General features: G+C 38.9%; 1 protein-coding gene across 1 annotated transcript in view; it reads left to right on the forward strand.

Moving 5' to 3' along the window:
* The first annotated feature begins 206 nt into the window (after window positions 1-206).
* The window catches only part of ACSS3 (acyl-CoA synthetase short chain family member 3), a 70761-nt gene continuing 53763 nt past the window's right edge, over window positions 207-17204 (forward strand). The window contains exons 1-3 of the mRNA XM_057377134.1: window positions 207-643; window positions 9295-9439; window positions 15037-15225. Coding sequence (XP_057233117.1) covers window positions 336-643; window positions 9295-9439; window positions 15037-15225 — 642 coding nt within the window. The 5' untranslated portion in view covers window positions 207-335. The remainder of the gene's footprint in view (window positions 644-9294; window positions 9440-15036; window positions 15226-17204) is intronic.

Consider the following 17204-nt stretch of genomic DNA (forward strand, 5'->3'; position numbering starts at 1 on the left):
CCTTTGCGTTCGGTCGCTGCCAAGCGCTGACCGGCCCGGACACCCCGCCATATGGCGCCGGCCCCGGCCCGGCCGCCACCCTGCCGGCTGCGGTGACAGTTGCAGTGACCCTCGGGGCCCCGCTCCGGCCGCTGCCCGGGAGCTGGAGGGGCGGGGGCCGGGCCGGGGAGCGGGCAGGGCGATTCGGTTCGGCCCTCCCCTGCCCGCCGTGAGGGCTGTCCCTCCGTGCCCCGCCGGCCCCGGGAAGCAGCCGCCGTTCCGTCGTGTGCTGTCTGAGGGCTTCTTGGAGCCTTAGCGAAACCAATACGGCCGCTCTTCCTTGAAGGCCGCGGAAAATGGGTTTCCTGGGTAGGCTGGCGGCGCTGCCGAAACTTAGCGGGGCGGCGGCGGGCCGGGCCKGTGCCTGGCGGCGGCAGGGCCGGCTCTGCGCGGGGGTCCCGCTCCCGGGCCGGGCCGCCGCTGCCCCTAGCCCGCCGCCCGGCATCCGCGCCGCCTCCTCTCGGGTGCTGGGCGACTACGAGGAAGTTTTTCGGTCCTGCCTGGCGGAGCCCGAGAAAGTCTGGGGAAAAGTCGCCGAACAGATCCAGTGGTACAAGCCCTGGGTTCGTACGCTGGAGAGGGGCAGCCCTGGGAGCGCTTCCTGGTGAGTGGCCGAGTGCCCCCGGTGCGGTGCGGAGTCCGGGGCACGGCCGGGACCTGGGCGGCACAGCTCGGCTGTAGCGGGGAGGGAGGGCTGTCTGCCCGGGGGCTGCGGTTGTGCTGGGTTGGGGATCATGTGCTTACCACAGAACTATCCCTACATCTTTCTGGGGTGGTCGATGTGCCATCGCTGATGGAGGAGACAGCTGCGGAGCTTGAAAGAGTTTAATGATTACACTTGGTTAAACTTAATGATTAAAGCAGCATGGATGAGCGTGTTGGGGTGAGGGTGTGTTAGCGTGACTCGGGCAGGTTTGACACGTGCGCGTGTGAGTCCATGTATGGTTGGATGATGTGGTTGAGTGCGCCTGATGCTCCCCTATGCAACCCTTTTTGGGTCTGTGTTGGCAACAAGTTGCTGTGAATATGGGAAACCCGGCTTCAGGTGCTGAAAGAAGGTGAATGTGGGAAACCCACCTGTGGAGGCAGGTGTATGAAAACACAAGTGTATAAAAACTGTGGTTTTCAGGATTGTTTAATTTAACATGCTGTCTGAGTAGGTCATAATTTAGATGTTGTGGTTAAGATAATGTTTGGCAAAAATATGGCATTGTGTATGTATCTTCATCAGTGAGTGGGGAACTACCCTAAGACAGAATATGATATCCTTCTCATAAATTACTTAGGTTAGGATTTTCAATACTTTTCAAAAATAGTTTACTGTTAAAATTTTGTGTATGCCACCACTGCCTCTTTTTCAGCAAGTTTACATCACGCTCTTCGACCTTTTCTCAAGAAGAAGGTAATGCACAATGTAAAAGGCAATGTAGGATGAAGATCGTCTTTAGTACCTTGACGTTCTTTGCCCTTTTAATATTTTTCTGGTTTGTTTTTAATTAAAATGCTAAGAATTCTAAAAATATTAATCATTCTCAAATCTGTACAAATTAAAAGATACAGAACCAATAGACTGGAACTTGGTTTCTTATTGGTGTCTGATACCATTGCTTGACACTTCTAGTAGTGAAAATTGTTTATATAAACTTAGCTGAATTATACACAACACCCAAAAAGAATTGGCTGTGTAACACTCAGAGGTCCTAAAATGGATAGATGGGTTCCACTGACTTTGATCTCAAGGTCATGGCACTGAATAGTGCCATGTAGGATTGCCTGCATAATTACAGTCTAGACAAGAGTCTAGGGAACAAGTCCTGTGAGGAGCTGCTGAAGGAGCTGGGGGTATTTAGCCTGGAGAAGAGGAGGCTCAGGGAACACTTTATTGCTCTTTACAACTGCTTAAAAGGAGGCTGTAGCCTGGTGAGGTTCAGCCTCTTCTTCCTAGTAATAAGTGATAGGACAAGAGGRAATGAGCTGAAGTTGCATCAGAGGAAGTTCAGATGTTAGGAATATTGGATGTTGCACATCAGGAAAAACTTCTTCACTTAAAAGGTTGTCAAGCATTAGAACAGGCTTCCGGGAAAGTGAAGAAGTTGCTAGACCTGGAGGTATTTAAAAGATGTGTAGATGTGGCACTGAAGGATAAGGTGTAGTGGTGGTCTTGGCAGTGCAGGGTTTAGTGGTTGGACCTGATGATCCTAAGGTCTTTTCCAACCTAATTGGTTTCGGTGATCCTGTGATTAAAGACCAATAAAGCTCATTGACTGTGGCATTCCCAAACAGTATAATGAAATCAGTACAATGGTTAATTTTAAAGCACTGAGGAATGAGAATATTATACATGCAAATGAACATAGTTTTGCTATTGGATTCTGTCAAACAAGTGTGGTTTGATTTGCTGAGCAGGATAAGCTTGCTTGCTGAAAGAAACATGGTTAGGTGTTTGCAAAGCATTGTGAGTTATTTGACCTTATGAAAGGAAAAAGTGGTTATTTCATGGTCTGAAGTCAGACTTGTCTTCCAAGGTCTTTTCTAGCCTCACTTTTTAACTTGCATCTTTCCTCCTCTGTGGGTGCAGAAACTGAAATCATCTTGTTAAATGTGGGCAAATACCTGAAGAGAGGTTGCGTGGAAGACAGAGCCAGACTCTCTTCAGTGGTGCCCAACAATAGAACAAAAGGCAATGGGCACAAACTAAAGCACAAGAGGTCCCTTTAAACATCACGAAACAATTTTTTAATGTGAGGATGACTGAGCACTGTCACAGAGTTGGTTGTGGGATCTCCATCCTTGGAGATGTTAAAATGTCATCTGGACATGGTCCAGGCTGACCTTGTAGAAACCTAGAAGATAAGGGGGGTAATGTGTGTGCCTGAAACACCAAAACACCAAGGAGCCAACCAAGGGTTGTTGGCAATAACAACACTGTGAGAAAGAACAGGATGTGGCTGGAGAAGGGACCCATACAGAGGTAGGGCAGCACTTTTCTGGGACAAATGTCCTTTTTCTAGCCCCTGGAGATAAGCACAACAGTACAGGGCAGGAATAAGGTTGAGAAGTAGGCATAGACTGCAGGGCGGGGGTTAGAACCATCGAAGAGCCTTAAAGGCCTCTGACCTAAAGGCCTAGAATAACGGACTGTGCATGATAACTAATTTGCATAGAAAGCAAGAAACTTATCTGTAAAATGGTACCCTCACAAAGCCAAGGTGCCTGTGTACCTCAGTGTCTTGGTTTGAAAGACAGGTGTTTGCTAATGAAGGCAGGGACCCCACTTGGAGTGGTGGATATGACMCCCCCCTTCCCTCCGAATTATTATAGCTTTGAAAAATCATGGGCTTTCAGGCAAGAATATGGGTAAAAAGGAATAAAAGTTTTTACTAATATATATATAACAAGGTGAAGCAAGTAACAATAACAATAGCAACAACCAGCCCAGTCCCAAACCCAGTGACAGCCTTACGGAGACACAGTCTCCCCCTTGGTGAAGTTACAGTTCCGTTGGCAAGGGATGCTGTTGGCTCCCGGCTGGGCAGGGTGGGTGCGACGATTGTCCGGAGGCTGCAGGGGACGTGGTGGCGCGGGTCCCGGCTGGCTCAGATCTCCCGCGGCGCCAATGATTGATACAAAATGGCAGAGGTGGATGGAGAAAAGTTTCTCTGCAAAACTCACAGTGGAAAACGCTGATCTCGCTGCTCCTCTGGACACCAAGAAACCCAGGACAGCAAAGAGACGAGCAGGAATCCCGCGGCTGTGAGATGGGATGGAGCAGAGTTCACCCCTGAAGCTGGAATCCCCGGCAAGGCACAGGAGAGAAAACCATGGTGCAGCAAGCAGGAACCCAATGAGCAGGGGTACCGCTCTCCGCAGAAAAGAAGGCAGGCCAGCTTTCTCTGTAGCAGCCAGCAAGCAGAAGACCTCCTCTCAGCGGAGCAACGAAAACAAACTGCAAATCCCCCACCACCACACAAAAACTCTCTCCAAGCGCTTGGCCAGACCGCTAGGGTGGGGCATAGGTATCACTGTCTTTGTTAATCAACCTAGCCATTAAACGGATGACCGGCAATTAATGTATCCCAGCAACAAATGGGAAAGAAAAAATTCCCAAAGAAGGGGAACAAAAGGAGAAGAATTTTAACCCACAATACTCAGGTCTCTGGACAGCACATMATCTGGATCAACAGTGGAGCTAGGAGTCTTTTTCTTTCTTTCTTGTGTTCTTTCTCTCTCCACTTCTTTATTTCATCTCTTTTATTTACCCTATCTTTATCCAAAACCCACTGCCATGTGCTTATAACTTATACCCATTTCTGTACAAAGTATGTGTAATTTACTAACAAAATTTCATAAGGTTTTGCAGACCCACTGACTTTATCAATCTTTTTGTCCATGAGCAATTATTAATCTTAGGTTCTGCCATCCCCTTAAGAGTGGATGCCACAGACATGCCTGAGCAGGTCGCCTCCAGAGGTCCCTTGCAGCCTCAAGTAAGTCTGTGTTTCTGTGGCATTATACAAAGATGCAAGTCTGAAGACTCCACATCAGGCTGTAATTGTTTGCATGCCAGGTACCTGTTGCTCTGTGGATAATAAAACTGTAAGCAATTTAAATTTATGTAAACAAATGTCTTAATGTGCAACATGCATTTTTATTTCTAGGTTCACTTTGAGGGGTGACAGTCTGTATGCAATAGAGTGTCGTACTTTAATGCCTCTAAAGTCCCAATGGTTACCAGCAATCAGTGTGCTCAACAGGATGACAGATGGACAAGTTCTTTGACTGAATATAAGAAAAAGAGAACACAGAAGAGAGTCTTTCAGAGAACAGTCTGAAGAGAATTCAGAGAATGGAACTCAACTGAGAAAGGGGCCAGGCTTCCAAACAAAAACTAAGCTTGCTGTCTTAACAGGGTAAAGATGGAACTCTGGGTCAGAGGTTTACTTTGGAAGCTGTTCATGGAGACTTGAAAAATAGTATTACGAAGTTCATGTATATGCTTCTTGAGTTAGAATTTGTTTCCTCTTTTGGAGATCTTTTATTAGGTCAGTTAGAGATATGATATTTTTTTATTATCTTTGCTTTTGGTTTCAGAAGCTGAGATTTACAGAAACACATGCTTTTCATATATTTTCCAATGCAGTTTACTTCAGTTGAAGAAGTTGAAGGAGGCTGCTACTGTATTTGAAATGTAGGGAGATAATTCTTCCTCTCTAAATACTGTAAAAGCATGAAAGAAACATGCAACATGCTCCAGTGTTTTCTTCACTCTCTGCCCTGGAAATGCAAGTAGTATATCAGTGGAATGCAAAATGCTTTCCAGAAAGTAAGTGAACGGTGTCACCATCCCCTGACTCATTCTTTTAAGCAGTAATCCCAGGTACTGTTCTAAACTGCATCAATGACTGATGCAGCACAAAACATCTGGTTTTGCCTACATGAAAAGTAAGAAGAGCTGAGAGGCATGATTGGTGAAAAAAATGATGAAAGAATTGAAATTATTTGATGTAAAAGCCAAAAGGGAGACCTAGGTTATAAACCACATAGAATTTGGCAAAGAAATTGAAGAAAAAGCTTCCTCAAGTTGGCTTTGAACAGATCAAAACTGGAAGTCTTAAATTGAAATATGGGAAACATGGTCCTTAGATGTTTGAAAGAAAAATCTTTTTAATGCTGAAGTTTGTGAAACACTTGAACAGATTATTTTGGAATCTTGTGGAATCCTGGTTAAAAGAGTTAAAATAAGTATTCATTTAGGACTGTGGCAACAGTTTTTCCTATTGTGTGCAGAGGGCAATTTTGCAACATACATTTTTCATTTCATGTTAAGACATAAATGCAATATATAATCCCCTTTTGGAATTTTGGAAATGCTGTCCAGAATGCTATTCAAATATTTCTTACACTTTTTAAAATAATACAGGATCAACTTACATAATAATATATCAAATTATCTAATACTGTCTAACATTTTGTTTGGCTTCTATTCTCATTGCATCTAAAAAAATTAAAAAAAAAATAAAATCTACTTGATCTCTACAAATCTAGCTTGGAGAAGTATATGTAACGTATATGGCATGAAAGAATTTTTGCAATCTGCTTTTTTAAAAAAAAGTTGTGGTGCAAAATAATATTACTGTAGTTTTTTCTTTTGCATATATGCCATCTTTATTCAGAGTGTTTTCTTTGTGTGTTTCTTTCCCTGTTAAAATTTTTATTAGCATTTTTTATTTTGCATTTTTATTAGCATTTTTTTTTATCCGAGCCATTACATGTAGACTAAAACTTGTCTCTGAGTACAGCTGTTTTGATTCTTATGATAGCAGATAGTGTTGGAAATTAAGGGATAACTTTTAAATGTTTGAGTGAACTGAATTTAGGCATAATTATGTGTTGCTTCTTCAATACTATACTTACTCTATTACTATCAAGTAGGCTGTTGTTGCATCCAAAATAATACCAAATACAGTAAAAAATATTACCAGGCCATGGATCGTAGATGTTGAGCTATATATGTTGGGAGACCTAACTGACTTGCCAAGAGTAAAACTTAAGGATCAATTCTTTTCTATTTATACTCTTTAAATGTTAATATAAAGTAGTAATTTGAACATATGATTTAAGAGGCGAGTACATGTCTTTGAGATTCCTGTTTGTGAAACAACAAACTCTGCCTCTGCCTTAGGGCTGGGGCAAGATGGGAGATGCTAAACCCTAGTCACAGAGGCCATATGTCCTAAATGACTGCTGTAAGCAGAGATGTTTAAGAAGGTCCTGCTGTAGGTAATCACACTCAAATTATTAAGAAGATGCCTTATTAGATCTGAGTTATCTGATATAATGTGTATTATCAAAGCATGCTGCTTTCATAGATTTRTGGGGCAAAAAAGACATAAGAAGGATAGGTAGACATTGTCAGAATATTGGTTGAAAACATTTCTGTGAAATGAGCTGTTTTGATACTGTAGCCAGTTGAAAGTTGTTTTATTTTTGACTGGAAGAACCCTGYCACTTTTTTTCCACCAGTGGACCGTAGACAATAATTTCAGAGACTGCTAGTGAGCTGAATGTAGTTTGTTTGATGTGTTAGGGTTGTTACTGTGTGCTCTGTTTGTTTTACTCTTTCTCTGCTCCATTTTTTAAGTTATTAAATTGTCAACATTAGGAACACAGTATACAGTAAGACTCTTCAGACTTGGATTCAGTTGGTGAGATGTGTTGAGGTAATTATCTGGTTAGCAATAGATTAGCATTTTACAGTCCTGCTTATTATGGCAAGACTTACTGGCAGTTCTTACAAACATCCTGCAGATCCATTTCTGATCTTTCTGCAGTCTACTGGAATATTTTCTTTGTGATTTTAGACCACTGTTTTAAATGGAAGCATCTCATTGATGTCCTCATAGCAAGATCCTGGTTTCATGCTGCTGTTTCTTTTCAGCTCGGGCCATGTAAATCGAAGTTCCTCACAGATGTTCATCTGTATGAGAATCACTGGAACAGAAACTTACAGCAGCACAGAGCAGCTCTTCAGCTYTCGTTTGTCAGCTAGAATCTGAGCATGTCCTTGGCTGACAGTCTGCATGTCCTTGGGAAGCCAAATCTTGCATTTATAGTAGATACATCTCCACTTTTCTGATCTGATCAGAACCTCTTTCTGTCTGAACTGTGTAGCAAAGCTCTCATCACACCTTCCAGACAGTCCTGGCTTTTGATTAAACCTACTGTTATATCCTCTCACACACTTGTTTGTAAGTGATTGCTAGAAAATCATGTGGTGATGTTGATGTTGCATATATCTTTAGAAGAATCAAAGCTCTTGTGCCTGCTCATGTTTTAACCATTTTTAAGCCTAGGTATTGTGTTCCCTTGTTCATATAATCCTAAAATGTTTTGATATAAAATCAGTGGGTGATCTGAATCTTATACAACATGTATAAGTTTCTCTATATTATGTGAAATAATTCCAAATCCTTTATCATTCATGTGGTTTTCCTTCTATGGAAAGGCTTTTGTAGTACAGAATGGTTTGTGACTTTCATAGTCCATACTTCCTCCTTCTTGATGGCATTGTAAAGGAGTTGCAGTAAGATTATTGCATCCTAAACATCCTAACTGGTTTTAATTTAATAATTGCTGGTTTTGGACAATAAAGAATATCCCATATGAAATATCCTGATTTGGAGCAGCCCTTTACTAAACAGGAAAAGTGAAAAAAGAAATATATTTTTTAAATTAGTAGTAGGTTACTTTAGGCCATCTGTTATTTCTAGATGCATTATAGCAATATGTTATTACTTTACAATTGTCCCCATAGAACTTGTTGAAAACTCTCAACTATGTATTTTATGTATATTGCTATTTTTGATGCAGAGAGATATGTGCAGATAGAAAAACAAACAAAAGGGGCATCATTTAGCATCAGGTACTGTGCCATGTTCCAGTAAGTAGAATTGTCTTTGTATCTAGAACCTTCTGTATTTTTGAACTTGAGATTATGTTGCACTTGAATTAACTTTTTCGGTGTAAAATGACAGTAAAGCTAAAACCTAAGTTTCAGCTAATTTTAAAATGTTTATTTTTAATTGGAAGATGAGAATTTTCTGTATATGTGTAGCTGTTGAGTAGGCTATGACTCATACCACTTTATAGAGAGTTTTGAGTCACTGATGTAAAACACAGTGTTGTCAAATGCATTATAATCATATGATCTTGTAACTATTTAGGTCACTTTCATTCAGCTACAGATGCTTGTATGCTTAACTGTTATTGCCAAGAGATGAGTAAAATTATTTTGAGTCCTCAGCCTGTTCTCTGTGGAAAGGATATGTATGCATGCTAATGCAAAGTAGAATAATAACATGTTTTCATAACATCAGATTATTTTCTGTAAATTTATGCTTTTTCTGTGATGCCATAGATATAAAACTTAGAGTGGTGCAAAGTAAGTTAAACCAAGACCAGGTTTAGCAGATTCTTAACCAAGTCAAGATACAGTACTTTAGCTATTCTATTTTCACAAATACTTGTATTTAGTATTGAGTAAATACTAAATACTTATTGAGTAAATAATGAGGTTATCGAGGAAAAAAATTAGTTCCTGAGGTGAGTGTAATTTTTTAAGAGCTATGTTTTAATTGAATGTTCTCATACCACAAAAGAAAAATGCAAAATGAAAAAAAAGCCAAAAAACCAAAGAAAAAGTGTTCATCTTACTTTGGAAGGCTGGCCATTACAAAGTTCAAACTTCTTTTTTAGGTTTGTAGGTGGAGAGCTGAATATCTGTTATAATGCTGTAGACCGTCATGTTGAGAATGGACGAGGAGACCAAATTGCCATTATTTATGACAGTCCTGTAACAAATACCAAAGAGAAAATAACGTATAAGGAACTTCTTGAACAGGTATGTTTCAGAATAATCTTGTCAATGAAAAGGGGCAGTAGGTAGATATCAGAGGTAGAAATGGTCTACCTCGCTAGTTTATTCCTTTTGCTGTGCTCACTATTGATATAAGCTTCATTATTTCTGCCAAGTCATGCTGCATCCAATAAGTTTTGAACTTTCTCTATTTCCTCTTTTTCTTCTACAGKTTAATAGGTTTATTTTCCCGGTTGGTTGAATTTTTAACTTGTCTGTGTTTGATTTCATTTTCTTTTCCCCTAACAGATCTTATTTAAAAGATTAAGCATAGCATTAGTCTCTTGACAGTTGCTGTGATGAGCAAGAATACAGTTCCATAAAAATGAAGTGTGTACCTTGGCTATTGCTGCACGTCATTGACTGTAAGCCCAAACGGAATTTAACTGGGGGAACACAAAAGAGAGCTGCCTCACCTGCCCCTGTATAAGCTATCATGGGAGTGCTGATGGCGCTTCTGTCTGGAAGGTCTGTGGATTTTGACTTCCCTGTTGGCTGAGGTAGCTTACCCCTGCTGAGGTTGTGAATCCCCAATTCTGCATCAGCCCGTTCAGGTTTATGCCTGAATAAAGGTGGTCTTTATTGCCTCGCCATGGGTTATTGCTATCATTGCAGTCTGGCCCATTGAAGGTTCTCAGCTCTCACAGAGCTGTCAGCTGGAGTTTTGCCCTTGTTTAGCTCTTTTCTTCCTGTTACATGTAGCAGTTGAACTTCACACTGAGTACAAGGAAACAYTGGAGTCAGACTCTTTCTTAATGTGTTTCAATGTGCCACATGCATTGTGTTGAATATGACACACTCACTTTACTTAAGATGTGCATGTAGTGTCTGGAGTAATGTGAACCTATGGTTTAAAATGTGAAATGAGGTTCATAATACAGTAATTCAATTTGTGACAGGTTTATTCCATTGTTGCAAGAAAAAGAGGAGTCATACGGCTACAAAGAAATTATAAACCTGTTCTGCATTCTATCTTTTAATGAAAATACAGAAAACATTTACTCCTTACCAGTTTTCTATTGACTTACCAAGCCTAGAAAACAACATAACATACAGTCTGCTGGAACTGGAACAACTAGCTTTGGTGTTTTAAGAAGTCAGAAGACTTTAAAATTGTCCAGCTTCTTATGTAATTTTATTTATAATTATATATAGTGAGTATAATTGCAATTTTATAGATACAATTTTTTGTCATTTGCTTTCAATATGCACAATATATATACATACATGTACATATGAAATCAATCTACACATACATTACATATAATACTTGCTTTATTTTAATGAAGTAATACAACACTTTAATGTAAATTATGTAAATTATCTTACATGAACTTGCTTGGCAGAAATTTAATCTTAAAAGAATTTGAAAAATAGCCTTTTTCCTGCTTTTTAAGCTTAATATTGCAGTAAGTCTCCTAAATTTATTTCTTTAAAAGTGTTTTTAATTTTCTTAGAATGTAGCAGATTTGTGCAAAGTGAGAACATTTTACTAGTTGACATACACATCCTTGCATCTACATTTCTTCTTACAGAGCATTGCCAAACCAAATGGAAGAACTGATTTGAGTTTTCTGATTATGTAGCAGTCCTTGCTGGAGGCTGAGTCCTATCTAAATACTGTTTCTGTGTTCTCTACAGTTTGTTTTTAATCAAAAGCAAATAAAAGTGAAAGGCAGTATTTGAGATTAATAGCTCATCTGTTGAAGCTTTCTGGTACACTCTTGTACAATAAATTTAATTTAGTTTATTTGCTAGCTACTGGACTCCTGATAGCAAAGGAAACAAAGAGATCAGCTGAAAATGGGAGGGATGTAGGCTGGGGCATTTTTTTCATGGATCTCACAAATCTAGGATAGACTTTAAGAAAAGATCTACCAAAACCACTGTGCAGTGTGGGTGTTTGGCCCTCAGTCACTGCTTGTCACTTTGTTCTCAGTTTGCTCAGTGAATCTAAAGGTTTTATATTTTGTCACTTTGAATAGACTTCCTGCTGAAGTAGATCATTATGAGTGCAAATCAGGCCTATGACCAAAGTTGTTGAACCTGGTGATGGCAAGGGAAACATTCTGACTTTTTTTCCTGAGTTCCTTTTCCAATTTAAAACAGCTTAACTGTGTACCTGTGATCACACCATTGTTTGGGCTGTTCACATCCAATGAATGTTCAGTAGTCTGTCTGGCTAGTAAACTGATATTGCAATGAGAATGTCTTTCCAGAGAGGTTGCTGGTTCAAAATGTCTTTACAAGAGATCATCACTTGAAGTGCTGGATATCTTTCTGGCTTATACTAATAATACAAGTGGAGTTTATAGATGGTTTCACAAGAAATTATGTAGGATAACTACCGTGGATCACACAATAGGAAGATTCAGGATTTTGTAGCAGGTTGTATAATTTACTCCAGGATCAAACTCATGAACTACTGGGATCCTGGGATCAAGGGTGTAAGTGGCTGTGGATGATCAGTGGGAATGTGCTTTCCTGCCCTGAAGATCTGGTCAAGATTTCTGGGTTGGCAGCACACACATCATGCCATGTCTGAAGAATGATTTTGTCACCTCCTGGTCTTTATCTAATTGAAATGAATGCAGGATAACTTGTCAGCCCTCTCACACTGCAGCAGTCTTGACATTAACAAGAGGGTGGTGCATCTGCTGGAAAATTTTTAACAGCAGTAGAAAAAAGAGGAAACAAAAATTAAGAGTAACAGAAGAGTGAAGGAAGTGGGGGATTAGAAAGGAGCACTTTACTTAGTAGTCTTGGAAAAAGGATACAGTGGAAATGTGAACAGTATAAGGTGACTTGCTGCCTTTACTTTAGAGAAAGCATATGTGGCTGGTTCTTTTTGCACCATGAGATGCACTTCAGGATATTTTAGGAACTCTTGATATTTGAACATTCCTTTCCGGTTTAGCTTGCATTGAAGGATTCTATGCTTTTATGTCCCAGTCACTGTTCAGCCCAGGAGAGTTTGGAATTCCTCTTTTGAGCATTTTGTGTGGGATTTCTGGTTTAATATCTTTTAAGAGGATTTTTTTGCATGGATGAAAACTGCTTTTAGTAACTGCTAGGAGTTTACTTCAGAACTGAATTCCTTAGAAACCTTAGGTGATAACACAGCAATAGTATTTGTTTGGTCACTGGGTAAAACCATGCTCACTGGGTATGTGGATTTGATAGAAGTGTAATTTATGTTCCGATCTTCAAAGCTAAAGGCCTACTTGAGTTTCTTATTCTATCACTTGATCTCAAGTGATTTTATTACTGAAGTGTCTGATATATGAAAGCGATAGAGCAGTCTTAAACTTGAAGTGGAGAAATAGCATGTCAGCTTTTGAGTGATAAAGTACACTACACTGTCTTAATGTAATTCATAAATGACAACACATTGTAATAAAGTGGAAGATATCGTGGCTTTTAACAGTTTAATGAAATGTCAGTACTCATTTTTCCCTTTCCTTTTTTTTTTTTTTAGAAAGAGTGGTTGCTTGGATATTTCAGGGCTAGCACATCAATCTGAAGGGCAAACCTGCTTTATAATGTTCCTATCTTCCAAATAGTTGGAGATAGAGACAGTGTTTTATTACATTGTCCAAATGTTCCTTGGCTGTCAGAAGGATGAGGGAAAGGGCACACGGAAAATCATAGATATTCATGTATTGTATTGAACTGTTGTCTTCAGTGACATTACACTTGTAGGGTGGGGAAATTAAGTGCAGACAAGCATTGCCGTTCATAATTATCAGTAATTATTTATGAAATAATGGTAATGAATAACAATACTTGTCCACCGTGTTTAACTATTTATTGCTCACTATCCACACTTATACTAACTATAAAAATACTCATTATTTTCTTTGCCTCTGGCCTTTTTGGGAACACTCTGCTTGAGCGTCACAGGCAGGGAAATAATGATTAGCTTTCTTGTTTCTTTGAGAGAAGGTGATGTTAGCTCTGTTTGCAGATTTTAATGTTTTCACACTAGGAAGTATAGAGAAGTAATTTACCTTTTTAAGTACAGTTGTTCTCTTTACTTACAATTACTTTCACCAATTATGCTTAGGAATGACTGTAAATGCTGGTGGTATGGCAATAAATTCTAGCTTTGTACATGTCCAGGCTTTGTTTTCTGTTGAGTTTTGATAGTGCATATAAGCTTCATATGGTATTCATATGTCTAGCCTTAAAGATATTTTCTCTTGAAAATAAGTAATATTTAAGATAAGAGATCTGTTCCATACAAATTATATAGATACCTTAGTTTGTGTGTGTTTTAAGCTTGGAGTGATTATGACTTTGCCTTACAAACATGTTCTTTCTTGTGGTTAAAATTAAAAGCAGGGTTTTATGCAGTGCTTACAGAAAACGGAATTTACACAGTTATCTTCTTATGCAGAAGTGCCTGCTTGGGGCTTCTGTGTTTCCATTTTCTCAAATCCTTGGGGAGAAGTGTAGAAATACAAAGTTTGATTATGGATGAACTGTTCATTTAAGGCAAAGACAGAGCAGATGCACCTGGAGCTTCTGGATGTTACTGTCTCAGGTTAATGAAAGTCTGAATATATATTTCCACTGAAGAGAGCAGTGAGTAATGCTGTATTGTCCTCTTCAGTATATGTATCAGGATTCTAGGACTGAATATTATTACTTTTTCAAAAATTTTTAAAAAATTCTCAAAAAACCTCAGGTTTTTACATAACATAAATGAAAGCTTTTCTTTCAGAATATGGCACATTTCCATGCCACAACAAGCAGGTTGGGACAGCTGCAGAGTGCTTGTAACGGGCTCCCATGCTCACTCTAACCCAACTTRCTATGTGGTAAATTGTCCATCCTGGCATAGTAATTAAATATTCAATACTGCTTTTGTGGCATAATATTGTGTACTGTCAAAGTAAAAAATATTTTCTCATGGCATTACAGAGGCTTTGCGGCTGATCAGTCTATTGCATTTCTGGAGTTCCAGTTCTTTGCTGCCATACGTAGTCTGTCTTCAGGTTTCTGTGCAGCAAAAATATGAATCTGAAAATGAGAGTAAAAAAGAATTTTTAAATCTAGATATTTCTCTGAATTTGTGTTTACCTTTGTTTCAGGTAAATCTTGTCTCAGATTCTAAGAAGCTTATGACACTGTAATAAAGAAAATGTTACTACATGTCGATTTGTGTTTCAAAATCAGTTAGTTAGGACAGAACTTGTGTTGTGAAATGCCCAGTTTACATTCATTCTTAAGAACTAAAACTGAGAATTATAAACAGTTACCGGAATAAAAGAAAGAGTGGTTAGACTGTTTAAAAATTTGCTGGACATTGCTATTGGTTTTTCTTTTTGGCTGTACTGACTACAGTAATTATCCTCCTTCCATTTTTATTTTATAGAAGAAAAACATATTAGTGGTTTTTTTACAAAAAGAAAATTGTCTTAAATTTATTGAACCTCAATTTACATTACATCAACTTTCTTTATCATACTGTCTTGTCTCTATGATGTCATGCATCTGTTGGCTGTGTCAGAGTCGTTTTTTAATGAGGCAACAGCAGATCTGGAAAAATTTTAAATATGATTGTTTTGTCAGTACAGGTCTCCAAGTTAGCTGATGTCATGATGAAACATGGTGTGAAGAAAGGAGATCGTGTGGTCATTTACATGCCCATGATTCCACAGACAGTGTACTGTATGCTGGCTTGTGCAAGAATAGGAGCCATCCATAGCCTCATTTTTGGTGGATTTGCATCTAAGGAGCTTTCAGTTCGCATTGATCATGCAAAGGTAATAACCTGTTTGGAGTAACAAACACCATTGGATTGGTTATTTTAATTAGTCAATGTCAAAACTTCTTTTTTTTTCAGAGATAGCGTTTTTCTTTATGTGGCACACAGTTTCAATTAATTTATAATACCTATTGTAGCAATATGACCAAAGTACTACATCTCTGCTGAGATTGATACTTGTATAGCAAACCCCTTGGACAAGAGCAGGAGTTTAACACACTGTTGTCTGTATAGAGTGTACTTTCTTCTAATGTTTTTCAGTGGTTTTTTTTATGAAGCACCACTGTAATACTGGCTTTTGTTCAGCATTTTCCTCAAGTGTATGAGGAAAATGCTGCCAGCCCTTAATGATTTCATTGGTTTAGCTAATATTTAGATGTATTAGATTTTCTCAGCTATGTCGTGGTTTAGGAATGGTATTCCTCAATTTATTGTTCCCACTTGAATCACACCAAACCAAACGTCGCTCACTCACTCCCCATTCTCCCTCCTCCTCTCTGTGGTGGGATGGAGAGGAGAATCGGAGGCCTAAAAGGTAAAGATCAGATTGACATAAGAGCAATGTACTAGAAACAGCAATGAAATAAATGAACAATAACAGCAACAATATTCATAACAGAGTGTACAAGGAGAGGCAAATGATTCACATGTGAGTGCTCACCATGCAGAACTGGCACTGCCCCACTATACCCTCTGGAAGGGACCCATCCCCATTCCCACCCTGTGTATAGCTTGGGGTGGTATAGAATGACCTCTGGGTCTTGGCCATGCCCCTTGTGGCCATTGCAAAAATTAACCCTGTCCTGTCTGGAACTAGAACAAGCTATAATTCTACTTCATTTAATTTCTACATGAGTCAGGGCAGCTATGGAAACAGTTGCCTTAAATAAGTGACAGCAGATTATGTAATTAATTGAGGTGAATGCTTTAAAGGCAGCAACAGAAGTGTTCAGCACAAGCTGAGCACGTTTATAAATCATTATGAAATCTATGTTAGTGGAAATGAAAATAATACTAGACTAATCTACTTAATACCTTGTGTATGCACTAGTTTCAAACCAGCTAATAATGTTTGCCCTGGAATGGTCCAATCTTTTTTTCTACTAGTGAAAAAGAGAAGGTTTTTGTCACTTTGATTAGTGACGTGAATGATTCAGACTGTCTGTGGTAGCCATTTTGGCACTGAATCATGTTAGACATATAAACCAGAACAGGATTTTGTGTAAGGGTCAAGTCCTCAGGATTCCTGAAACTTTCACTTAGATTTCTGTGTACAGAAGTTCTTTCCAGATAACTGAAGCTTCAATTTTATAAATATCTGTAAATAGAAAGTTAAATGCATTCCCCCTCCTTTCCTCGATTTTGTAATACAGATGTTAATAAAATGGCCAAAATGATTGATTGGAAGGGTGAAAAAAGACTCACAAAAGCTCTCTAGTTTTCCTTTTCTTCCCACTTCCCCATTTTTTAAACAAGCTATGAAAGTTGATGTTAACTCATAGAATTAGGGAAAAATAAACTGGAAGATAAAATCAGAAGTTTTAAAAAGGGAGGTTTCTACAATCCAAATAATCTACCATGCTTACTTTTAGAATATTTTGAAATTTTTAATTAATTAATCCCAGTGGTTTTTCCCCAGGGAACAAAGGGAGAAAACACAATAATCATAGTCCTTGCTTCATCCATTAAAAAAGAGGAATTTTAAGTGTTTACCCAAGGTCAGATAGAAACTATTTTGAAGGGTTAGCTATAGAGTTATTAGCTGCAGGTTGTGGATTAAATCCTGAGTTACATTGCCTTTTGGTTTCTTTAAAAGGCAGATCTAAGTGTTATGGATGATTTTTGGTACAGTGAAAAAGTGAGTAAAGACAGGCACATCCTCAGTCTAAGTTTCAAAGCAAGCCCTAATTTTCAACATGATAAAGCTTTCATGATAAATGAATTGCACACTACTGAGGTTATCTGTAAGTACCTGTG

The sequence above is a fragment of the Malurus melanocephalus genome, unplaced genomic scaffold, assembly GCF_030028575.1.
Source record: "Malurus melanocephalus ecotype Western Australia unplaced genomic scaffold, MMel_1.1 scaffold_301, whole genome shotgun sequence".
NCBI lineage: Eukaryota > Metazoa > Chordata > Aves > Passeriformes > Maluridae > Malurus > Malurus melanocephalus.